The sequence below is a fragment of the Siphateles boraxobius genome, unplaced genomic scaffold (genome assembly GCF_051911475.1).
Source record: "Siphateles boraxobius isolate OS27281-9 unplaced genomic scaffold, OSU_SipBor_1 9, whole genome shotgun sequence".
Taxonomy (NCBI): domain Eukaryota; kingdom Metazoa; phylum Chordata; class Actinopteri; order Cypriniformes; family Leuciscidae; genus Siphateles; species Siphateles boraxobius.
The window spans coordinates 32,050,926-32,074,007 of record NW_027509219.1 but is presented as its reverse complement, the minus strand read 5'-3'; the positions used below and the strand labels follow the sequence as shown (position 1 = coordinate 32,074,007).

At 37.5% G+C, this 23,082-nt stretch overlaps 2 protein-coding genes across 4 annotated transcripts; one reads left to right on the top strand and one right to left on the bottom strand.

Moving 5' to 3' along the window:
* Positions 1 to 228: 228 nt before the first annotated feature.
* On the bottom strand, positions 229 to 12,549 carry mecp2 (methyl CpG binding protein 2). The gene is made up of 3 exons (XM_077223882.1): positions 12,409 to 12,549; positions 4,224 to 4,592; positions 229 to 3,294 (listed from the first exon to the last, which is right to left on the bottom strand). The coding sequence occupies exons 1-3, from the start codon at positions 12,438 to 12,440 to the stop codon at positions 2,064 to 2,066; spliced, it is 1,632 nt and encodes a 543-aa protein (XP_077079997.1). The 5' UTR covers positions 12,441 to 12,549; the 3' UTR covers positions 229 to 2,063.
* A 1,363-nt stretch (positions 12,550 to 13,912) lies between these two features.
* LOC143732193 (uncharacterized) lies at positions 13,913 to 22,175 on the top strand. 3 transcript variants are annotated; one of them, XM_077222980.1, is made up of 9 exons: positions 13,913 to 14,347; positions 14,952 to 15,125; positions 15,216 to 15,373; positions 16,670 to 16,868; positions 18,329 to 18,425; positions 19,480 to 19,651; positions 19,736 to 19,885; positions 21,031 to 21,152; positions 21,908 to 22,175. In XM_077222980.1, the coding sequence occupies exons 1-9, from the start codon at positions 14,112 to 14,114 to the stop codon at positions 21,971 to 21,973; spliced, it is 1,374 nt and encodes a 457-aa protein (XP_077079095.1). In that variant the 5' UTR covers positions 13,913 to 14,111; the 3' UTR covers positions 21,974 to 22,175. The 3 variants fall into 3 exon arrangements, with proteins under 3 accessions (XP_077079095.1, XP_077079094.1, XP_077079097.1); XM_077222979.1 differs by having other exon boundaries at positions 21,905 to 22,175; XM_077222982.1 differs by lacking the exon at positions 21,908 to 22,175 and adding an exon at positions 20,656 to 20,759 and having other exon boundaries at positions 21,031 to 21,119.
* Positions 22,176 to 23,082: the final 907 nt, after the last annotated feature.

The following is a 23,082-nucleotide window of genomic DNA, read 5'->3' as shown; positions in this document are numbered from 1 at the left end:
ATGGGTTGGTTTTTATATATAAAATATGTGGGTCTGCATTAGAATAGATTTGACCGTCAAATGTCCTGACATTTACTAACTTTACTTCCTTTGTCCCCCATTATTGGCCAAAAATATGTGATATCAAATCCTGTGAGTGAAATGTAGCCATTATGTGTTAATTATTTTATGATTGTCATAATTTCATAATTTAGTATATGAGGGGTGTTTTTACAGAGACAGCAAAACTAAACAAAAGAATGGCTCTTTATAATGACATTAAACATGCATTCTATGCTAACATACATCTGAAGAAAGGTACAACCTCCGGACATGAAACAGAAGTCTGAGCAATGCTAGAAACAATATATGCACAAAAGAAAAAGAAAAAGTTTGCTTCTCACAATTCAAAAAAAAATTATTTTTTTTTAAAGTAAGGTGCATTTAATCTAGGAGAAGAAGCGAAACTGGAACAAAAAAAGTGCTGAAAAATTTCTGTAAAATCCAAAATGTTACAAACAAAGAAGAACTTCCTCAGTTTGGTTCATAATTTCTTTAGAATTAAGTTTCATCCTACACTAATCATATATATTTATTATATAGTATTATAGTTAATTACTAAACCACTTGCAAAAAAAAAAAAAAATTGCTGCAGGAAGCCATAATGTGCAGTCCTTCTTTTTGACTGCTAATGTTCTGTTATTTTGAAGACTAGATTAGAAAACTAATGGAACTATTTCATGATGGCATTGAGTTTAAATGTATGTAAGTTTTCTTTCCTTTGTCAAGTAATGTTTCATAATTCAAAATATATACGTTTCTAAAACTGGTTTTAGAAGCCTTAATGTATAGGAAAGACAATGTCGGTGTACTGTAATAAATAGCACACAAAGCACGCAAAGATCAGCAACCCATGCATTTGACAACTATAGCCAGACGAGACATTATATAAATATATTAGCAATCTATTAACTTTCCTGTCGGAATCATTTTTAGAACAGCAGCTCTATGGTATCTATAACCACACAGTAAAATCAAACGCTACATTTGAAATGGTATGATTTTTTTGTTAGGGATCTGTGTCACAAGAACACAAGGCCACTATTTAATTTGTACTTAATGGGAAAAAGCAGGTAAACGTAACAAATTCCTTTTCTAAAATTCGTTTACTTGAGTTAACATCTACTCCAGACGCTACACTGGACTGTGCTTTCAATATTCCCCAACAAATACATTTGTGCTTTATCTTCCCCACCAAAGAAAATGAAAAATAGAGCTTTCCGCTCTAGTTGCATTTTCTCAGGCTCCACTGAAACGGTGATTAGGTTAAACAAACTACTCATAATTAATATACATATGTGTGCTAAAAATGCCAAGAGGGCAAAAGGAAATAATACTACTGAATTCAATTGATCTTTACAGGTCAACAGGCTGGAAATGTCAGCTTGGCACAAACCCACAACTAGGAAGTTCTTTTCTGTCTGAATTAAGCTAGCGTTTTATATTTCAAATGCTGCAACAGCTGTGTCCGACTCAAATGGAGAGGTGGAGATCACAAATGTGGCCCTTTTTTCTGATTTGCCCCTTCATTTTATGAGACAAAAGGGAGAACACACTGATAGGACACCTTTTTGCTAGGGTTGAGATGACGTGACTATGAGGCATTTTAGTTCTTTCGAGAGCAATTTGATCAGAAATTTTCACTTACTATGGCGTGTGACTTGTGCATCCATTACCATTTGAGTGTGTTTCTACTTCCTACAAGCACTGACAAAGGAATAACGGGTCTAAGTGAGTGCTAAAATATACTAATACAAAGATATGGTGGGAAATAAATGGAAACCATAAAGAAAAAGGTTAGCAGAGAATTCATCCGTAAGCAAGAGAATTATCGCCCCGCGTCCAACCCACAGAGAGAACGAGACACAACAGCTGCCTTTTGTTTCAGTACGTTTACATTTTTGTATATTTTTGTTTCCTTTTTCTTTTTTCCTCAGTAAAAAAGAACGAAAAATCACTCGTCTTGCTGCGACCGCCTCCGCTTCTTCACACGCAATACCGCTGCCAATCGGTCACTTAGTCAGTCAGCTCACTGGTTCGCTCACTTGTGTCCGGGACTCGACAGTTTCCTCTCGGCTCGGCCTCGGGACGGCGGAGGGAGGAACAATGTCTCTCATCTCCTTGCCTTCTCCCATCACAGTCGTCTGCTGCCCTCTCAGGTCAGCGGAGGCCATCTTGCTTGCGTTCTGAGCGTCCCTGCTTGAGGAGCTGTCAGTTCTCGCCTCCTCCCTGCAGGCAACGTGCTCCGCTTTCGGCCTGGAGGTGCTTAAGTCCTGGGGTTCGTTTTCCATGGTCGCAGGCGCCGGCGGCCCCCCGTGCGTGGAGTGACCCAGGGAGAGCTGGTGAGCCTGCGGAGTGTAGGTGGATGGCGGCATGGCCTGCAGGTGGTGGTGTTGGTGATGGTGATGATGGTGGTGGTGTTTAAAGTGCTGCCCTCGCTGATCCCTCTTCTTGTGACTCTTCAATCCTCCGCCGCTGGTTGCCGTTCCGCTGCCGCTGCTGCTGCTGCCGTTCCCTGGGTCTGTGGATGCCTCTTTGTGCTTCCGGCCGGGATGCTTGTGAGGCCTCTGTCCCGTTTCTACCTCCTCACCTGTAGGGGTCATAGTTGATGTAATCAGTCGTTTTGCAAACGTCTCCGTCGGTGTGATTCCAGAGGTGGTAGATCCCTCCAACTCCTCCAAAGTCTCTCGCGTTTTGCGTTTCTTGATAGGAAGCGCCCTCTCCTGAACAGGCTTTAAGGAAGACTCCTTCTGAGCTTTTTTCTTGGCCTCTGCGGTGAGAATGGCCGCGGCGGCGTATGCGGCAGCTGAGCCTGTCCCCACTGCTGACTGTGAAGCAGCTGCTGGCTTGCGGCCACGTTTTTTGGGGGTGCTCGGCGGTTCCTGTTCAGATTTCCGTTTGCGCCCTCGGCGCACTTTGGCAACTGCCCCTTGCCCCAATGGAGCACCCGGTTCAGTTTTAGGGGCAACAAAGGGCATCTTTACAAGGAGTTTTCCCGGACTCTTTTCTACGACACGCTTTACCGCCACCCCTTCCGTAGCCTGCCGTACCTTACCGCTACCTTTTGGGCGGCCCCTCCCGCGACCAGAGGGTTTGACCACTTTAGGCTTCTTTGGCGGTCTCTTTTCTCTACGAGATGGGCTTCCTCGGCCCGTGACTGTGAAGTCAAAGTCATTGGGATCCGTGGTGGTATCGCCCACCTTTTGGAAGTACGCCATGAGCTCCACTTTGGAACGGAAGGCTTTCCCTTCTGGGCTGAAAAATAAAAACAAATACATTACTATGAAATGACAGTAATTTAATATTAATTTTAAAGAACATTTGAACTTGAGAAAGTCTATGTGTGCAAAATATTCAACCATACAAGTACATCATACACACCTGTGGTGAAAATCTGAATATTTTCTTAGATTTCATGTTTATTCTTATTGAGTACGCTTTAAAATAAAGTATTGTGGGGACTGCGTACACATCAGTCAGTGTTCAAGAGCGTGCACCCTTCATTCATCCTACATTCATCATGTCAAATTAGTAAGAACAATAAACTAAAAACAAATCTAGTAAATCAAGCTCTAAAACAAAAATCTCTGTGAGCCCAACCAGTGTAATGCACAGCTCTCTCTTTCTACACATGCAATTCAGATTTATTAATAACTAATGAGTTATTCTATCAAGCTTTAAATACTGCTGGAAGACTTCAGCAACAATAAAATGGGAGGGATTCTTACTAAAAATATTAGCATATTAGTATATAACATCAGTATGACTTTGTTTGGGCCAAAACAATTTAATACATAATGTTTCAACTACATATACATACAGTGAGAGACCAGAGAAATCACAAGCTGGCTTTGGCATAATGGACAAAAGTACATAATGAATAAGGTTCAAATAAATAATTTATATGTAAATAAAATGGTTTTATTTAGTTGAAAGGGGAATAGAGCACATCAACTGAGGCTGTAAGGTTTTCCAGTGTCAACAGCTTTAGTTTAGTTGCGTTTGCAACATGCCGCCAAGTGAATCTTTTAATTAGTAGTAAGTGACTCTCCAAACACAATAACACAACTAACTTTAATAATGACTGATTTGTAGCATCTGCCATTTGGAATGCAATATTGTGAAATTAATATCATCACAGTTGGTCTCAAAAAAGGTACTTTCTTCCTTTAACTTTTACTAACTTGATCAGGTAGACATCAAATTTGCCAGCAGATCGGCCCGACTTGCGCTGTTTCAGCTTGCGAGTCCAACCTTGAGGCAGTGAAGGGTCGTCATACAGTGGGCCTCTGTCCCGAATGATGGAGCGCCGCTGCTTGGCAGATGCAGAAGATTCTGGAGCGCTGAGAGCAGCTCCAACTTCGGGGTCAATGGGTTCGGACTTCCCTGCCTCCGCCTGTTGTCCGACATCCCCCTGCATAAAGAGGCGCGGGGGAGGAGGAACAGATACTGTGGCCTCGAGTTTTTCCACATCTTGCCGTTCCTTTTTGTTTTTCTTCTGCTTCTGTGTCTTGTCTTTTGAGCCCTCCTGGTCTTCATTCTTGTCCTCACCACTGCTGACAACACAAGAGATAAGTAGCACACTGAGACAGGATGACAGTATTACGGGTCTGTATTCTAGTCAACCGATTGTCTAAATGTCTATGAAGTATTTTTTAAACTGGACACTGGACAGAAGAGCTGCGTTTGCATGTTAGCAATCATCAATTCAATATTTTGGCTTCAAAGCAAGCTCATTTTCAGATCACACAAGCTCGATTAAATAAGACCACCACGCATGCGGGAAGTGGACTGAATTTAAAGTGTTAGCAGCATAAAATTTAACTGATGCAATTCGCATCTTAACATCTTTGGACGTCATCCTCAGGATGTCTATTTCGTAACTTCAGGATAAACAAGTTCAATTTGATTTCTACTATGCATACACACACACACGGAAATCACCCTGGAGGTGTTAAGACCGACGCCTGTGTCTAGCAAAACCTCAACGTGGAGGCTGAATCATTGTCTTCAGGCGATGAAGGAATTTCCCAATTGTCCCTCAAGGGGACAAACTCTTTGTGTTTTTTACAAAAGAGGTTACTAAACAACTTCATTTACATTAGACTTTGTAGATTACTCTAAATACGTATGTTTTTTTCATGACCACATGGTGACTGTGTTTGAGAAATGAACAATGAAAAAAAAAAACATTAACACATCATAATTAACAAAAAATACACGTTGTGAATTAAATCATTTCCATATCTCCATCAACCAAATCTCCATGAGATTTATAAGAAAAAAATAACTAACCAAAATATATTACCTTTTTATTTTTATTTATAATTATTCTATTTATATTTTATTTCTTTAGTCATCATCGTACATTACTGCTTCCCAAGTTTTGGGATACAAAACTTCCACAATAAAACTAGATTTAAAGGACACTGTTTTTACTAGATTTCCTTATCATTTACAGTTACTCTATCAGGGTGGAGGACTGGAATCATCATCACAGAACAAGCATGTTCTAAGCTCAAATATTGTGTCACTTTCGATAATATTGCAGTGTTAAAATTGAGAAGACAAAGTCAAGTGATGAACACATTCATGAAGTTTACCGAATAGATCAAGCTGGAATGACTTGTTAAGATCTCTGAATCTCAGGGATTGAACCATATAGGGCCTTTAAAATGACGTGTTTGATAACAACCTAAATCTAAAAGGATATTGAAATATAATTAATACTTCTGGAGTTAAGGGCAAGCAAACTTGTTGCAAAAAAACACAAGAAGTGCTTTTCCCCATTTTATAACTGTCACCGGTGAAATACAATGCAACAAAGATTTCAACAGATTCATTTAACTAAATAACCTGCCAATCTCTGTGTAAATATAAAATAATGATGTTGCCATCTTTTTAAAGTATTTTTTACCCCCCAGTAATTTGGCTCCAAATCTCATGCTGAAATTGTCATTTTGACCCTCCCTCTACAAAACATTGAATTAGCCAGTTTGTCTTTCTTCAGAAAAAATATGAACAAAATCAAAAATTTGAGCCGGGGAAGGTTCTGAAATTTGGTTGATTTGACATGTAATGACCCAATACATACTGCTCACAGTAGGCATATTTTCAGTATGCAAGTAAAGTATAGCATATTTAACTTGCACTATAGCCTACAGCCTGAGCAAACTATGTGGGCTGTGCATTTCCCACGATGCAATTTTTACCAGAAATCACATTTTCTCCACAGAGGAATTGATTTGTAACAATAACATAAACATTTCAAGAGCTCAGTGACTGTTAAGCGATCATATCTTATATGCTTCTTTTTAAATGGTTTATTCATTTTTTGAAATTTATATCTGAATTTCATCTGAAAAACAACACTATGCACAAACTGAGATTCACACATTAACATTTATATGGAAATGGCAAAAAAAAAGTTCAGCAGTGACCGCCCACTCCTATTAAAGCCCCTGCAAATGATATGATCAAGTCTGTCTCCCTAATCTAAAAATACTTATTTATTTCCATATATATATATATATGAATATTCTGGAGTATGCATAAATTAGAATGTAGTATTTTACTTATAATCAATCAGTTTTAGTTCGCATGTTTGCCTTATTCAATCGTGTCTTTCACAATGCTTTATTGGATGCGTAGTAATGTTGAGGCTCTAGCGGATCAGGCAACTTTGATATGATCTGAATGCTTGATGACACGTAAAAGAGTATTGACAAGAGATAAAGAATCCTTCAAACAGTCAGGATCAAGAAAGGTGACAGTAAAATGAAACAAAAAAGTGGTTTCTTTCTAGTTGATTTAGTTGATGAATACAATTTTAAATAAAACAACAAAGTTAAATAAACACAAACAGGCACGTCCCTGTCCTGGAGACTGCGCTACATCTTCAGGTACACAACATTTACTAGACTTCTTGATTCATATCATTGAGAGCATGTGTCATGAAAATACATTTCTTCAATCACTTTGTTAATACAGAATTCAAGAAAATATAGCAATAATAATGTTATTTTAGGCAAATCTCAAATTATTTAATATCAAATGCCTGTTGTGCAAAAACAAAACAAAAAAACAGCACCAATTCATCTCATTTGCTGCCCAAATATGTTAATCTGACATGTGGTGTGACTTGCAAAACTCCATTCATAAATATTTTTAAATAGCATTTTTCTACATTTTACATAAATACTATGCATGCAACTTTTATGACATCAAAAATGAGAAACTACATGGAATATTTGTACTTACTTCCATCTATATTTGTAAAATCAGTCAAACAGCTGGACCATTTATTGTGAAAGTTATTGTTAACAGTCACAGGACCTAATATAAACACTTTCCCTACACATTAAAATCTTGTTACTATACATTTACATGTATTCATTTACAACTTCATGTTGTGTTACATGCTCCATGCATTTATCACAGATACTAGTTCATTCGGCATAGGCTAACTAAGTAAAAAAAACACAAGCCCACTGAAGACATGTAAACAGTCAGTGGTAAAATAAGAACAAAGAAACTAATTACAAAAAAATAAGACAAAACTACAATAGAACAAAGAGACAAATGAAATAGACCTACCTGAAAAACTTCAAGCGCTAAATAAGAAATACTACATAAATTATAAAAAGTAATTAAATGTAAAAAAAACACTGCCTAGTCTTCACTATGTAAATTCAATATAAATGTATTCTTATTAAAGTAACAAAAGTGATTCAGTCAGGAGCTGCGAGTTATTTTCGGTCTTGTGTTGTTTGATTAACATTAATGACAGGTATATTAGGCTACTGTCACTTTAAGACCAAATGCATGGATAAACTCAACTGTTTACGTTCACTTAAGACATAAATGACTGTTCCATTCTGACACACAAGTGTGTGTATTTGACCTGGTCAAGCCCAATAAGGTGTCAAAAATAGTATTCACATGCTCTATCTATGAGCAGCAGTTTCATACAGCGCACAATCGAACACAAAATGAGTTCTCTTTCGCTGCCCATTGCGCTTTAACAGTTTAAAATCACTTGTTTTAAAACAGCAATGCTTACAAATGCATACAAAATGTTAAGCTTTTATGACCACACAGCACAGCAACATCACGTGAACGTAACTGCAATAGAGACGATAGTCCAAAATCTTTACCAGCTGACAAATTTCTACCGGTATATCGCCCACCCCTAGATGAGATATTCTGTTCATTAGCCATGGAATAATTTATAGGTTTGACCTTATGCATGAACTAAACATTTATGAGATGAACACAAATGAACACCACCACACTGTAGCCTAAGTTTTCTTTAAGCCACAACTTATTGGGGGCAGGTCAAATAAAGAATCCTAATGAAAGCTAATTGTTATTGGTCATTATTAAGTTTCACATTATTGTGAATGTTGACTGTACAATTTAATACTGTAGGAGTTTCACAGGAGACGGCGGAGGCCTTGAAACTCAGCTGGAAATCAATTAATATCTGCATTAGACAGCTCATTATGTTCTGATCTTACATAGTTCACCCAAAAATGAAAATAATTCCAATTTACTCACAAGCAATCCTAGGTGTATGACTTTCTTCTTTCAACTAAACACAATCAAAGTAGGGATGTCCCGATTCCATTTTTTCTGAACCGATCCGATACCAAAAATTCTGAGTATCGACCGATAACGATACCGATCCGATACCAGCGCAGTTTTTTTTTAAATCAAGTAGAATTTCTATAACTGATAATCACTCTTTTGTGTGTTAAACACAATCTACTTAATACAGAATGAATGAATACAAAAATGAACATACACTATGACAAAAATTCTATTATAAACTAGATTAGTTGATAACTCAGCAGTAAAATTTAGTCTAGAAAAATCAGAAGTGCACAATAATTTTATAAAATCTGAACATTGAGTGAAAAAATACATTATTTAGTGGGGAACAAATAAGAGACAATAAGTGTAGCACTAAATCTGATAAAACGTTACACATTGCTCTATGTATTGTTGTAAAATACATTCATGAAAAACAAGATAACTAAAATCAAAAAGATCAATTATTTTATATATAGTCTACTATAAAATTAAGACATATTTTAAATGTATAGAACAGCTGTTTAATGAGGCTGCAACATATGATAGATAGGACATAACAAAAAAGGCTATTAATAATCTTCCATTGCGCAAAAGTATTATGATATGATTATGAAAGGCTGTAATACAGTGCGGCACAAAGCGATTATGCGCATCCCGAGCGCAGGATGATGCGCTTGAAACAACACACAGTCACCGCGCGTCGAGTCCGCATTGAAAAGTTCAAAGCACAAAGGAAAGACATAATGATGCATAGTGTATTATACAGTATCTATGCAATAGTTTATTGAGTCTTTTCTTTTAACAGATTTAAATTTCAGTTACTGTGCGCGTTAAGAAGAATTATAGTGCCCTCCAGTGTTGTGATCTAACAGACACATGGTAGAAAAGAACATGATTTAGGTACAGCAATACAGTCCAGCAAGATAGTCATTTTATGCGAAGCCATAGAGCTTTATCTACAGATCAAGTATAATAATAGTAACATTGAAACATCTTGGAGAGAGTTTCGTCTGTCGTAACCGAACACGACGCGCTGGTGAATGGAGAATGATTGACAGCCGCAGCGGAGGGAAAAGTTTACATGAACTTGAATTTAATGACTTAAATATTCATTTATATCTTACATTATACTATAGTATGGCTTCAGAACACTTATAATGTAGTGCACAAAAACCTTATGGTGCTCTATGCTTTTGTGGGGCTTAACAATAATAACACAGAATAGTAAACGCAAAATATCGGATTTGGATCGGCCTCGTCTGACGGATACCCGATCCGGCAAAAATGGCAGTATCGGAGCCGATACCGATACTGAGTATCGGATCGGGACATCCCTAATTCAAAGTTATATTAAAAAAAAAAATCCTTGCTCGTCCAAGCTTTATAATGGATAGTGAATGCAGCCTGAGTTTTTGAAGCTCCAAAAAAACACATCCATCCATCATAAAAGTAATCCACACGGCTCCAGGAGGTTAATAGAGGCCTTCTTAAGCAAAGCGATGCGTTTTTGTGAGAAAAATATCCATATTTATAATGACATTTCCCTTTAAAAATTCTCATTTTAGACTTCTAATTCGCGTTTTGTTTTGCTCTACCCTCTGCGTTCGTCAATACGTCATGCGTCAGGTCAGAGGTCACTTTTCTGCCAGAACAAGACTCGCGAACGGCCGTTACCATAAGCCAGTGATTATAGATTATTAAGTTATAAAAATGGATGTTTATCTTACAAAAACGCATCACTTCCCTTCAGAAGGCCTTTATTAAAGGGTAAGTAAACCCCTGGTCAGAGCCTGACTCCACCCACTGGCAATATTTGAAAAATGCTGGAAAAGTGGGCAGAGCCCAGCGGAGGAGGGCGTGCACCTGAGACGCATCTCTCTGTATGGAACTTGCCTATGTCACCAAAACCCCTTATGTCACGAACCACCCCAAACATCCAATAGGAAAATTCAACTGCAGAAGCCACCGTTCAACCTGAAGAGGGCAGCACTCAGACGTTTTTACACAATATATTGTAGAATTAAAACACTTTATACACAAATGTCAACAAAGTTACTCGAATCAATGAACAGCATTTATGAAGCTCCATTCTTACAGATCATTAACTAAAAAAAGTTGGTTTAGGGTTTAGTTACCCACACACACAACCACCACACTCCTGGCGCCATATGGATTACTTTTATGATGGATGGACGTGCTTTTTGGAGCTTCAAAAACTCTATAAAGGCTCTATTCACTCCCATTACAAAGCTTGGAAGAGCCAGGATATTTATTAATACAACTCCGGTTGTGTTTGGCTGAAAGAAGAAAGTCATATACACCTAGGGTGGCTTGAGGGTGAGTAAATTATGGGATAATTTTCATTTTTGGGTGAACTAACCCTTTAAGAACAATTCATAAATAAAAAGTAAGATAAGAACAAATATACCATGGTTGGACAATCAAGGATCATGTTTAGCCAGCATGAACAACTGTTGTTGATAAAACATAATTCAGAAAGATTGTAACATGTTTACTGGAACTTTCTAATGAGCCACTATAATGAAAAATCAATTTGCCCCATTTCAAACCACATTATAGTTTAGTGACCACATTACTTCCATAATAAATGTAAAAAATAATAATAAATCGTTTTAGATAAAACTATAAAATATTCCAAATTCAATGTCATCTATTCTAAACAAAATGACCCAGTACCTGCCCTTGTAATTCATGGAGCATGCAATACAGCAAGAAGTTGCACAGGATTCAAGTTCAGCCTTCGAGACATGTCACAAGTGTGTGTAAAAGACATGAACAACATGTTTTGCGTGTTACTCCGTTTGTGCAAATCGCCTTGCGGTCAACCACACACACGCACATATAGACAAATATGATGCTGCTAGATCCGTTAGCTGGTTACCGGAAGTCAGCAGCTGCTCAACAATAATCACCAGTCTGCTATCACATGGGAGTGCCTTGTGCACCGCTAAAGCAAGCTCACTATCTATTTCAGTTTTCAGTGATGCGAGAAGAACAACAGTCGCATTAACAGTGTTTTGCACCTGGAGTTATATGGTTTGCATGCTGCAGGGGCAAAATGAGCAGCAATAACAACACAGACAAACGCAGTGACATCAGACAGAGAAATAGCACATTGGCCAACTTGCTTGCATATGCAAACTTGGTACCTGATGATGTACAGCTATACACGGCGCCACAGCATAGCACTGAACTAAAATGCATCTTAACCTCGTTTAAGCACTTAGTCAAGTAATTCCACGCCAGGACAGGCATATCTATCTGGAGCAAATCTCATTTCGGTCCCCCACCTTGTCCAGCAGCGCCACAAGCAAGCTACTAGCTAACTTCAGTCTGCTGTTTTTGACAGCTACCGAACACTTAAAATTAAACAACACGGGAGCGGCGTAACATTCACGCGAAAGAGCCACGAATATCAGCAAAACAAAACATGTGTGCATCCAAACCCCCAGGCAGCCCTTCGCGCTACATTTTAGAGGAGTTTTGAAGTAACGTCAGAAATCGACACCAAACACACGTTGGGATAAAGCGCGCGGCTCTCGTGCCGCACAATGTGTCCTTTGATCGTGGAAAAAGAGCGGGAGAAATACGAGTGACGTATTCCCAACGCCTTCGCGGGCTAGCGCGGCTAACATTCCCCCCTCAGCCTGCCTGACAAAATTTCACAGCGACGATCAAAACCTACGCCATCGCCGCTCGCGACGCCTGACATTAGAAGCCGTGACAATGGGAATGGATGCGATTCACACTTACAGTCTCTCCTCTCCGCTCTCTGCGGCGGCCATTTTTATTTAAATAAATAAATTTCCAAAAAATCACGCAACATCTTTGTGGGTACCCCTCACCCTCCTCTCCCACTCCCTCTAACACAACACCATCCTTCCAACGCGAGTTCTCGCGAGAGGTGGGGTGGAAGGGAAAAGGGGTAACGAGTACGTTCTCGCGAGAGCTGGGAAGTGGATAACTAGAGAGGGGAACAACGTTCAGGGCGAGGAAAGCTGCATTGCACACCAGAATAACAGTGCATAACTGTATTATTAAATTCCGTGATAAAGTCGTTTCCTTAAGATAAATTCATATCAAGGTTTTGAATGTGTTTTCAGATATTTTTGTCTTGTGATAAAAGTGCAGAGTTTAAATACCCTTTTCAAACAGGACTGCACCTCATATAGTAATACTAGTCTTCCACTAATAAATAAGGAAACAAATTATGAATTATATAATACAAATTTAAATTAACAAAAAACAAAACAAATTGAACAGACATTTGCAGTTTTATTTAATTCACACACACACGTACACACAGACACATGTTGTGTTTTCATGATTTTTGGGGTCTTTCCATAGACATCATGATTTTTATAGCTACTGTACAAACTGTATTCTATCCATTTACACTAGCCCTACCATGAAACCTACCCATCACTAAAAAGCTTCTGCATTTTTACATTTTCAAAAACAAAAAAACACTTAGTAGCCTATATGATTTATAAGCTGTTTTCCTCATGGGGACCAACAATGACAAGGATTTTGGATATTGCCAACTTTGTGGGGACATTTTTTCTCTATGATGCGGTGGTAGAAAACTTGTAACATTTGTAACACATTTTCAACCCTACATTATGAGGACAAAATGTCCCCACAAAGAAGGCAATTTCCAAAATCCCTTTCCTTGTGGGCAAATTTTTTGGATCCCCATGAGAAAAACAGCTTATAAATCATAGTGATGTTTTTTGAAATTGTAAAAATGCAGAATGTTTTCAGTGATGGTTAGGTTGGTTCAAAAGTTTGGGGTCAATAAGATTTTTTTAAATGTTTTTGTCTCATCCTCACCAAGGCTGCATTTATTTGATCAAAAATACAGTAAACACCGTACTGTGATTTATTAAAATGTAATTTATTCCTGTGATGGCAAAGGAATATATAATCAACAAATGCTTTAGTGAAGGTTGAACCTATGATCTATAGGCTATAATGATGTAGGCTATAGCATACATACAATTTCATGATTGTGAATGAATTTACACAAAATTGCTGAAATTAAACACATTTTACACAATATTTGACCCATAATTCACTCACTCACTCACACACACACACACACACACACACACACACACACACACACACACACGTTTTATGGGGACTTTCCATAGACATAATGATTTTTATACTGTAGCCTACAAACTGTATATTCTCACCCCTTACACTAACCCTACTATACCCCTCTTCTGAAAACGTATCAAATTCTTCCTAGAACATCGCGTGGATTAACCCAACCACAGGTCACATTCACTCAGCCGGTAGGCGGAACCACTTCCATGGTGGTTAATGCGATAAACGCTAGCGTGGCGCTTGTGCTGTGAAGCTTTTGGGTTTTTGTATTAGTCATATAATACAGATTCTTTCTTTTAAATCACTTCTGTTGTGTGTTCACCAATTGCACGCGGTCTGCAATGTGGACCACGGCATTTTTGGGAATCGCAGTTGTTGTCTGTGGCGTGAGTAGAGATAGAAGTTTAGAGGACAAGGGCCGCGTGGAATTACTGCGAGTGCGTGAATTGTCGCAGCAGCCGCGTTATGGCGCGTGTTGGTCTCGAGCGCTGGAGAAAATACATTCAAGCTGCAAAGATTTCAGTGATGATGTGCAGAGCAAGATTGCCTTGTCCTTCACACACTGCCACCTGCAAAGGTCAAAAGCTTATTTTACTGGAATCAACTGAAACTCGTTGAAGTAGCCAATGGTTGTTAGGGTTTAAGATGATCTCGTAGCCTGGTCAAGCTGGTTTTAATCTGATCACCCATCCTGACTAGTGCCCCAAAACGCCAACAGATCAGGGGTGCGTTTCCCAAAAGCATCGTTGACCAACTATGATCGCAATTTCCATTGAACTCTATTGGTAACGACGGAACTTGCGACCATAGTTGGCTTTGGGAAACGCACCCCAGCCTCGGAGATCTGCAAACCAGTTTAGCCTCGTTTGAGCTCCATTTAGGCTAGTTTAGTCTGTCACCCTGTCTGTCATCTATCTATCTGTCTGTCTATCTTTGGCTATATGTCTGTCTATTGTTCTATGTCTCTATTTATCTGTCTGTCTATCTGTCTATCTTTCAGTCTATCTGTCTGTCTATTGCTCTCTATCATCCATCCATAAGACATTTATCACAGTCTTTTTCCTGCTGTCTATGACTGTATCTGAACTGAACCAGTTGAGAAGCACTAGTTTAGCCACAGTGCTGTGACTTCATTCAACATTAAAATTTCCCAGTATTCTATCTCTAATTATTTATTGCAGGTCAGGTCGTAGTTTCCCAGAGTGTCCTGAAGGCAGTGATGTCAAAACCTGCACACAAGAAATGGATCCTGTGGCCTTCAACACCTACACTGAGTTTTTTACCCATGCACACAGTATATGTCATTATTTGCAGAGTGAGCGTTGGCAACAAAGAGCTGAGAACACAATTTATAGGTACAAAGGTCCCTAGGTGCATATTCCGAGTATGAAGGGTATTTATGTGTATAAAATATTAATGTAAGCCAATGTTCATCTGTGTTTCAGGTTGACTGAGAGTTCAGCAGGGGTGGCGGAGCAGTTGGCGTCTACCCAGCGGATGGCAGAAGATCTGGTTGTGGCCCAAAGTGCCGCGCTGAAATCCCAGGAGAGCATCCTTCGCAATGGAGAGGAACTCAAGAGCACCCTGCAGGACTCAACTCAAGGTGCTGGTTACTATCTAAATGAGAAAGGAATATGCTTATGGAAGTGTGTCATTTGGTTTAGAATCACTTCCAGTAAAATAATTTACAATAAAATGTTAATATATATATATATTTAAAAATAGAAACAGTTGTCCAAAAGGTAATACCGTTGAGGTAATTTGAGAACTAGGATACTGAAATTCTGATCGATATATGGAGGTATAATGTATAGTATAAAAAAAAAAATATTTTAAGATTTGACAGAATTACATTTAACAGTATTATTAATGTTTTTAAAGAAGGTAATGTAAATGTGAAAATTGGCCTTTGCAATTCAGAGGCCTGTTTCAAAGAAACAGTAGGAGCGGCCATATGAGAAAAAGTCAGACAAGCATTTCATGTAGTGCGACTGCAATTACTTTATTATCTGTTATATTCAACAATGTTATCTCATATTTCACTCATAATAGTCTATTTATAAATGCATTGTATCTACCACTATCTACGCATTCTATCTCTTTAACCATGGTGAAATTCTACTTTAAATATAAAACTAAACCACAGTAGGTGGCGGCAACTCATTGTCTTAATGAGTGAGTGAGTCATTGAATTATTCTCTCAAACGATTCTTTGAAAATGTCTGATTCATTCAGGTATGAGTGAGTTTTTGAGTCATTCATTAGAATTTGTTCTAAAACATGGATTCATTCAGAAAGGAAACATCACTGTGTTGCTCGGAGACGTTCAATGGATCTCTTGTGGATTTGTTAGGAATTATTTTCATTGGTGAAAAAGAGCAACAGACAATAGTCTAAAATGTAAGTCACCTAATATTAACTTATTGTTCATTGAACGGTTGTATAAAATTAATATCACATCTGCAAACGTGCTGATATGCGGGGAAAAAGGCACTCTTGCTCATATGATATTACTTAACTAGCTAAATCCTTTATGAATATTAAAAACAAGAACGACTCACACAGAGACCCTGGCGCCGGCACGGCGTGATAGCAGGGGGTGGGGCTCTTTCTTCGAGCACAAGCCGAGACCCCGTTACTTTTTATTTCAGATCTTGCAAGTTTCTGCAATTAATCAATTTATTCTGCAATTAATTTGTGCTTAACCATTTAACATACAGACTCCATTCCAACTGTTTTGTAGATAATTTTAGCCTATTTTGAGCATGTTGTAGAGATGAGGCAATCACTGCAAATAAAACTGAAAGTATGTGCTTGACCTCAAAATGTCTTGTCTTTTACTTCATTCTTTGCATGTGTGTTATAATCCAAAATGAGCTAAAATGCTTGAATGTTACAGGACTGAAAGATGTGTTTGTGGAGATGAGACATTCTGCGCAGGAGCAGCAAGTAGCATTTGCGGAAATCTTTAACCGTGTAGCTTTCCTCCAGAGCTTCATCATGTCTGAGACTCACACGTTTAGTTCCCTCTTCTACAATGCTCTGGGCTTTGGCGCCTCTTATCTTCTGACCTCTGTGCGACGTACAGCTGGAGCCAGGTGAGTATAAACCAGTCAGTCAGTGCCGACAATGCTTGTAGAATAGATAATCCTGTAGAAATCGTCAAAAGATTATATATTTTTTAATGTGATTTCATTTCCCCCCCTGAGATTTTTGCCAAAATACAAATGAGTTTTTCATGACCTTTTTAGACCTTTTTCTAAAGAATTAAATGGCCCTTTTTGTCCTATTTCTGTGTAAATCTCTATGCATCTGAATGAGAAATGGTGCTTCACTTTTCACTTTTTTTGAAGAGAAGGAAAACAACATACACAAACAAACATCCTTCCATTTTCAATTTCGTTAAACAATAAAACCCTTACGTAGGCACTAAAGGGACATGGAGATGGAGAAAAAAATTACATGGGAGAAAAATTATATATTTTAATGCTTTTGCGTCCCCCCCCCCCAAGAAACTTTGCGTTCATTCGCAAAGAACTCAAAAGTTTTGAGAGCGAACGCAATGTTTCTTGAGAGAATGCAAAAGCATTAAAATTAATTTTTCTTCCCATCACCATGTCCCAGCAGGGTTTCCGTAGCCATGTGATCCACAACAAAAACAAACAAATATATATGCAATAAGGGATGCCATTGTTAGAAACTACTTGACTCATCTCTGATGATTGTGCCAATGTTGTTTATATACAGTGATTTTTATTTAATTCTTTCACTGTACTGAAAGGCTTAATAGGTAGCCTAATGTCTACTTCTATTTTATTTCTTTAACGGTTAAACAGAGCTAAATAAAATTATAAGTGTATGTATACATTACGTGATACGAATGTTATATATTTTTTTTTTACCAGTTTTAGTTTTATTACTTTTTGTTTGTTTGTTTGTTTGTTGCTGGAATCCACTCTTCTGCTGGGATCAGGATTATCCTGTATTTTATTTTATTTTTGGATCAAATGTCCAAATTTAGGATTTAAGGATTTTAAATTTAGGAAGGTCCAGGATTCAGTAATCCTCCAAAAAAAATTGAACAGCACAAACTGATGATTGGATTCAGATCAAAACCAAGATTGGTGCCTGGTTTCACAGACAAGGCTTAAGCCTAGTCTCAGATTAAAATGCACACCAGTAATGTAAGACATGTTTAAAGGCACTTAAATATCCTAATTTACTCAAGGCCTGCTTCTGGCTTAATCTAAACCCTGTTTGTGTTTTTGTGATTTAATCCAATTTCAGAATCCTTTTTTTTCTTTTGAACAACCCATTTTCAAGATTTGATCCAACTGATAGCCGGAATCTAATCAGATTACTTTTGAACAACTAGGCACATAATCTTGTGCAATTTTGGAAAAAGCCATTTAAGAAGATTGTTTCCAATAAATTGTCTCTTTGGACTGTGAGGATGTTTTGAAGTTTGATTGTGTTTCTAAGTACAATGACCTTAATATTGACCTTTTTAATAAAAAGTACTCCGACATTGACATTGATGCATCATGTTTCATTTTAGATTTTTCCTTTTTGGGCTTGTGGCTTCGAATATATACCTTGAAAGGATGATCTGTAAGACGGTGTTGGAAAATGAAGACCATGGTTTTCAACAGATGGTAAGACTAATGCATTATACTGAATGTGTTAGAATTGTAAATGTAATATAAATGCCAGTAATGTAAATGGTATAATCTTGTTTCTTGTTTACATGCCTAATTTACGGTCGGGTTTTTAACCATTGTTATGATCAACTTTGTTTTTTTGTGTGTTGTGAGTGTGACAAAGTGGCTGAAGTTTGTCTTTCTTTCTTGCCATTGAACATTAAATGTTCCCCTCTTCTTAAAATCTTTTTTATTTAAATCTATTTTGTGCAGTATTACAGAGTAATTGTACCTGGGCCTAAACCATGGTTTACTTTCTTGCACATTGTTAATATGTGACCCTGGATCACAAAACCAGTCTTAAGTCGCACAGGTATATTTGTGGGAATAGCCAACAATACATCGTATGGGTCAAAATGATCAATTTGTCTTTTATGCCAAAAATCATTAGGATATTAAGTAAAGATCATGTTCCATGAAGATATTTTGTCAATTTCCTACCGTAAATGTATAAAACATTTATTTTTGTGAGTGAATGCAGCACAATCGTGAACATAAATGGACAACTTTAAAGGCGATTTTCTCAATGTTTCGATTTTTTGCACCCTCAGATTCCAGATTTTCAAATAGTTGTATCTCGGCCAAATATTGTTATATCCTAACCAACCATACATCAATGGAAAGCTTATTTATTCAGTGGTTATTTATACATTTATTCATTTATTTCATGTGATGTATAAATCTCAATTTAAAAAAAAATGACCCATATGACTGGTTTTGTCATCCAGGGTCACATGTATTTTTTTCTTGTCATATCTATGCATACTGATTAGAGTACCCTAGAAAAAATCTCTCATATTCTCGGTCCCTTGCATTAGTAGTGTTGCACTTGATTTGATTTCTTTAAAGAACAACTAAAAACCTCCCTGGTGCACTGATATGTAAATGTTTTTTTTTTAAAGTCAACACTGCCACCGTTGTCTAGGTTTAAAATGTGTGCAATTAAAATTAAATAAAAAATGAATCTGCATACTGTAAATTATGGTTTTATTGGGATTTTTTTGCATAGGAGAAAATCACTTTTCTAGTTGGGCTTCTAAGAAAAACCATGGTCCTTGTTGGCTGCCTTGTTCTGCTGTACTTTTCTCTGCGCTACCGGAATATCAGCCAAGAGAGTCTTGAAATTCTGAAGGAGCTCAAAGAGACCCGCTCTGATCTTCAGCAGGCCTTGCAGAAAGCAGGTATCTCCAAGAGACCAGGTTCATTGATATTTAAAGGGTTTAGTTCCAGAATTTGTTCTTGATCTTTCATGTGATACCTTTTAGAATGTCTCTCGGCGTCTGTGGATGAATGGAAGAGGTCCAGACGAAAACACTGGGAAAGCAAGTGGGAAGAGAGAGATGACAGTTTAGTGATTCTGCATTCCTCTAGCGTCGTGAGTGCGGCCCTGTCCACATTCTCTCCGTCTCCTGACAGTAAGCACTGCTTCGAAAAGTGTTGACATTTTAATCTGAGCATGAGTCAATCTGCATGTTTCACAAGGTGACCTGTGCTCAGATGGTGATGTAAAGTTGTTTTATGAAAGATATGCAGTTCAGCATTATGTAATATGGACTGATATTTCAACTATCACTCTAATATGTTGAACTAGCCTTAAACTGGGTTTCCGTGGGACTTAAAAAGTCTTAATTCGCCTTTACAAAAATAAAGCTCTTAAATCAAAGCAGGGATTAAATCAAAGTCAGGGATTAAATGTTGCATACCTTGCTTCCTTCCTCAGTATTTTTGTCCTGATTCCAATATGAATATAGAAACATCTTTAAATCAAGGTGCATTTACTTGAGATGCAAATGTACAATGAAGTCTTGGGAACCTGAGCAAAATCAAGTGAGTTTATACTTATAACAAATATCTGTCTATGAGTTATGAAAATATCCCTTTAAATGAAGTTGATTTTACTTCATTTTGATCAATTTCACAGAAAGCAAACTTTATATTTTCTTGTTTTGCATATCATGTAAATGTATCTTGATTTAAGAATCGTTAGACAATTGAAGACAATTTATTGCTTACATTTTCTTTACTTGGTCTTAAAAATGTCTTTAAAAAGTCTTAAAGCCCCTCTGTGGTGAAAATCAAGTTTTTTATGTTGTTTGTCTATGTGGTTTTTTTAATATGCTTTGAGACAAACCATGTGCAAATTCAAAAGTCAACACCATTGCTGAGAATTTTCTCCTTAAAACAGTCTCAAAATTGCAGTTTGAAATTGTTGGTGTTTCTGAGTCACAAACTACCTTGCAACCAATAATGTCAACTTGTGATCATCAACTAGTGAATCTGTGAGCTTGCGTGAGTGGAGGCGGGGCTCATTTGCATATTCATAGAACTGCATATACTAAATGAGACAAGGGTGTAGAATTGCATTCAAGCTATTTTAAGGCATGAAGAATTTTTTTTCAGGGAAAAAAACGTTTAAATATGTAATTTTGGTGATCAAAGATGAGTTTTAAGTGATACAATTATTGACTACAGGGGGACTTTAAAATTACCTTCATAAAACCTGCAGAAACCCTGTTAAATGAATCCTAATTCCAATGCAAATTGTCATTGTCATCCTCAGCCAGACATCACGAGACACAGGGCACCTCAGAAGCCCTGAAGAGACGTCAGCGGCGCACATCAGGGTCTCGTTTGCGGACATCTTCCGCCACAGTCTACAGTGTGTTGGTGGATGACAATGAGGTACTGTAGCACAACAATACATATCATCATTTGTATTAATGTTTCAGGGATATTTCTGTCATTATTTACTCACCCTAATGTCCTTTCATTCCAGGAAGTTTATAATTAAATAACTTCTGGAGGAAGTTTGGGTGTGTTTCATAGTACAGTATAGACCTTGATAATGACCCCTTTAATACCAGGTTCTGTCATGAAAACTCTAGATGGTGCAAACTCATAAGTCCTTAACCCAATCTGCTTGAAATGTCTTAATTTGCTATAGATTGGTTCCCACTGTATCGTTAGACAATGAGCTTTCTTCCCAACATTCAAATTCTTGCTTTGTTTTTGCTGTAGCAGTTTACAGCACACCTCCACCATCCCCAGCTCCAAGCACAATATCATTGTCATACTAAGCACTCCAAGGGTTGCCATGACAGAAATAAAATTACCTCAAAAGGATAATCTAATGTGGTTGCAATCCACACCAGGAAGAGTATTAGAAAATAACTTCTTTTCTTCACACGAAGCATATCAGTAATACTGTTATACTGGAGATTTTCAGTCATTTAAAAACATTCATTTATTTAGTCATTTCAGATTTTAAATTCTCAGCTGTATGAAAACATTTCTAGTGCTTTTCTCAATATTATTGGTCCATTTCTAACAAAGCAATTATGGATGTCTATTGCAAAAACTGCAGGGCATGTGTTGTCCAGCTGTGCTTTTATTGCAAATGTCCGTTTGCTAATATATTTGCATTGTTTCCCCAGCAGCCGAGGTATAGCCTGAGAAGTCGGAAATCTTTGTGCGGTTCAGAAGTTAGCCGAGTGAAGGACTGATGCAGAATATCTGGAAAATGTTTTATTGCTAATCACTGGATCAAATCTTTGGATGGCAGAGATGCCAGATCATCAGAAAGAACTGAACCATTTGAAAGGTCAGAAAGATCAAGGACATTACATCCATTCTTAATGTATGTTGTTTTTATTGTTTTGTTTTTACATATCCAATAAATAAATGCCAGTGTAACAATTTAAGAAACTGTCGGTTTTAACTACTGTATCAGAAAACCTCATGCCCTTTAGTAGGAGAATGACAGGTAAATTGTTTATCTGACTTTCAAAGCAAGACTGACATCTAATGGTCAAACTGTGTAATTGACGCCACCAATTATAGAAAAGGCTCAACCCACCTTCAGTCAAATACTGTAGTTTGTGGTGGGTAGGTCCTTTTTGCTCTTTTTAAGTCAAAAATGGATTGAATTCTGTACTATATGACAGATGCAGGAATAGATTTGAAATCGTCTGAACCTCATTATACCTGCAATGAGGATAAACATCCAAACACATATTTCATAGAGAGACGTGTGAGGAGATCCAGTCCTGCAGCTGGACAGAATCTACTGGCTCAGCTCAACGTGTATAAACACTGCAGAGTTTGATGGCGCTCTTTCCACCCATAACATGTTCATTTATGGGAAAACGCACTCAGAAGGTTCACACTGCTGACAGAAAGGCAAAGGGTCGGGGTAATATCAAAAAAAAACTGTCAAGGGCATGTCAAAGTAATTTTTTACTCTGAGATAACAAGAATTGAAAAATATATTAAATTACATATTGCTTACAGGAAATTACATCTGCTTGTTAGGACCATTGAGTTTTGTTTGTTTTTTGCACATTATTTGTATGACAAATTGAGTTATTAAATGAATGTTGGACAATTTTAAATGTGTATTTAAAAAACAGAAATGTTTTATATATATCTGAGAATGCGATTGGACATGTTGTGCGATTTCATTATTACGAAGTTAAACCTTAAATGCAGTCATAATTCATTTACACGATGAATCATTGACATAAGAGGTTATATGACAATGGAGTGCTATTAACCTTATGACACCCAATTATATCCGCCCAAATGCAAAACTGGCTAAAAGTTGAATCTGAGT

Excerpts from the sequence above, each read along its gene's own strand:
- mecp2 (XM_077223882.1), bottom strand. The coding sequence starts at position 12,440 with ATGGCCGCCGCAGAGAGCGGAGAGGAGAGACT. Across the intron at positions 4,593-12,408 it reads GAGAGCGGAGAGGAGAGACT|TGGTGAGGACAAGAATGAAG; the intron begins GTAAGTGTGAAT and ends TGTTGTCAGCAG. Across the intron at positions 3,295-4,223 it reads TTTGATGTCTACCTGATCAA|CCCAGAAGGGAAAGCCTTCC; the intron begins GTTAGTAAAAGT and ends TTTATTTTTCAG.
- LOC143732193 (XM_077222979.1), top strand. The coding sequence starts at position 14,112 with ATGTGGACCACGGCATTTTTGGGAATCGCAGTTGTTGTCTGTGGCGTG. Across the intron at positions 16,869-18,328 it reads CGACGTACAGCTGGAGCCAG|ATTTTTCCTTTTTGGGCTTG; the intron begins GTGAGTATAAAC and ends GTTTCATTTTAG. Across the intron at positions 21,153-21,904 it reads TGTTGGTGGATGACAATGAG|CAGCCGAGGTATAGCCTGAG; the intron begins GTACTGTAGCAC and ends TTGTTTCCCCAG.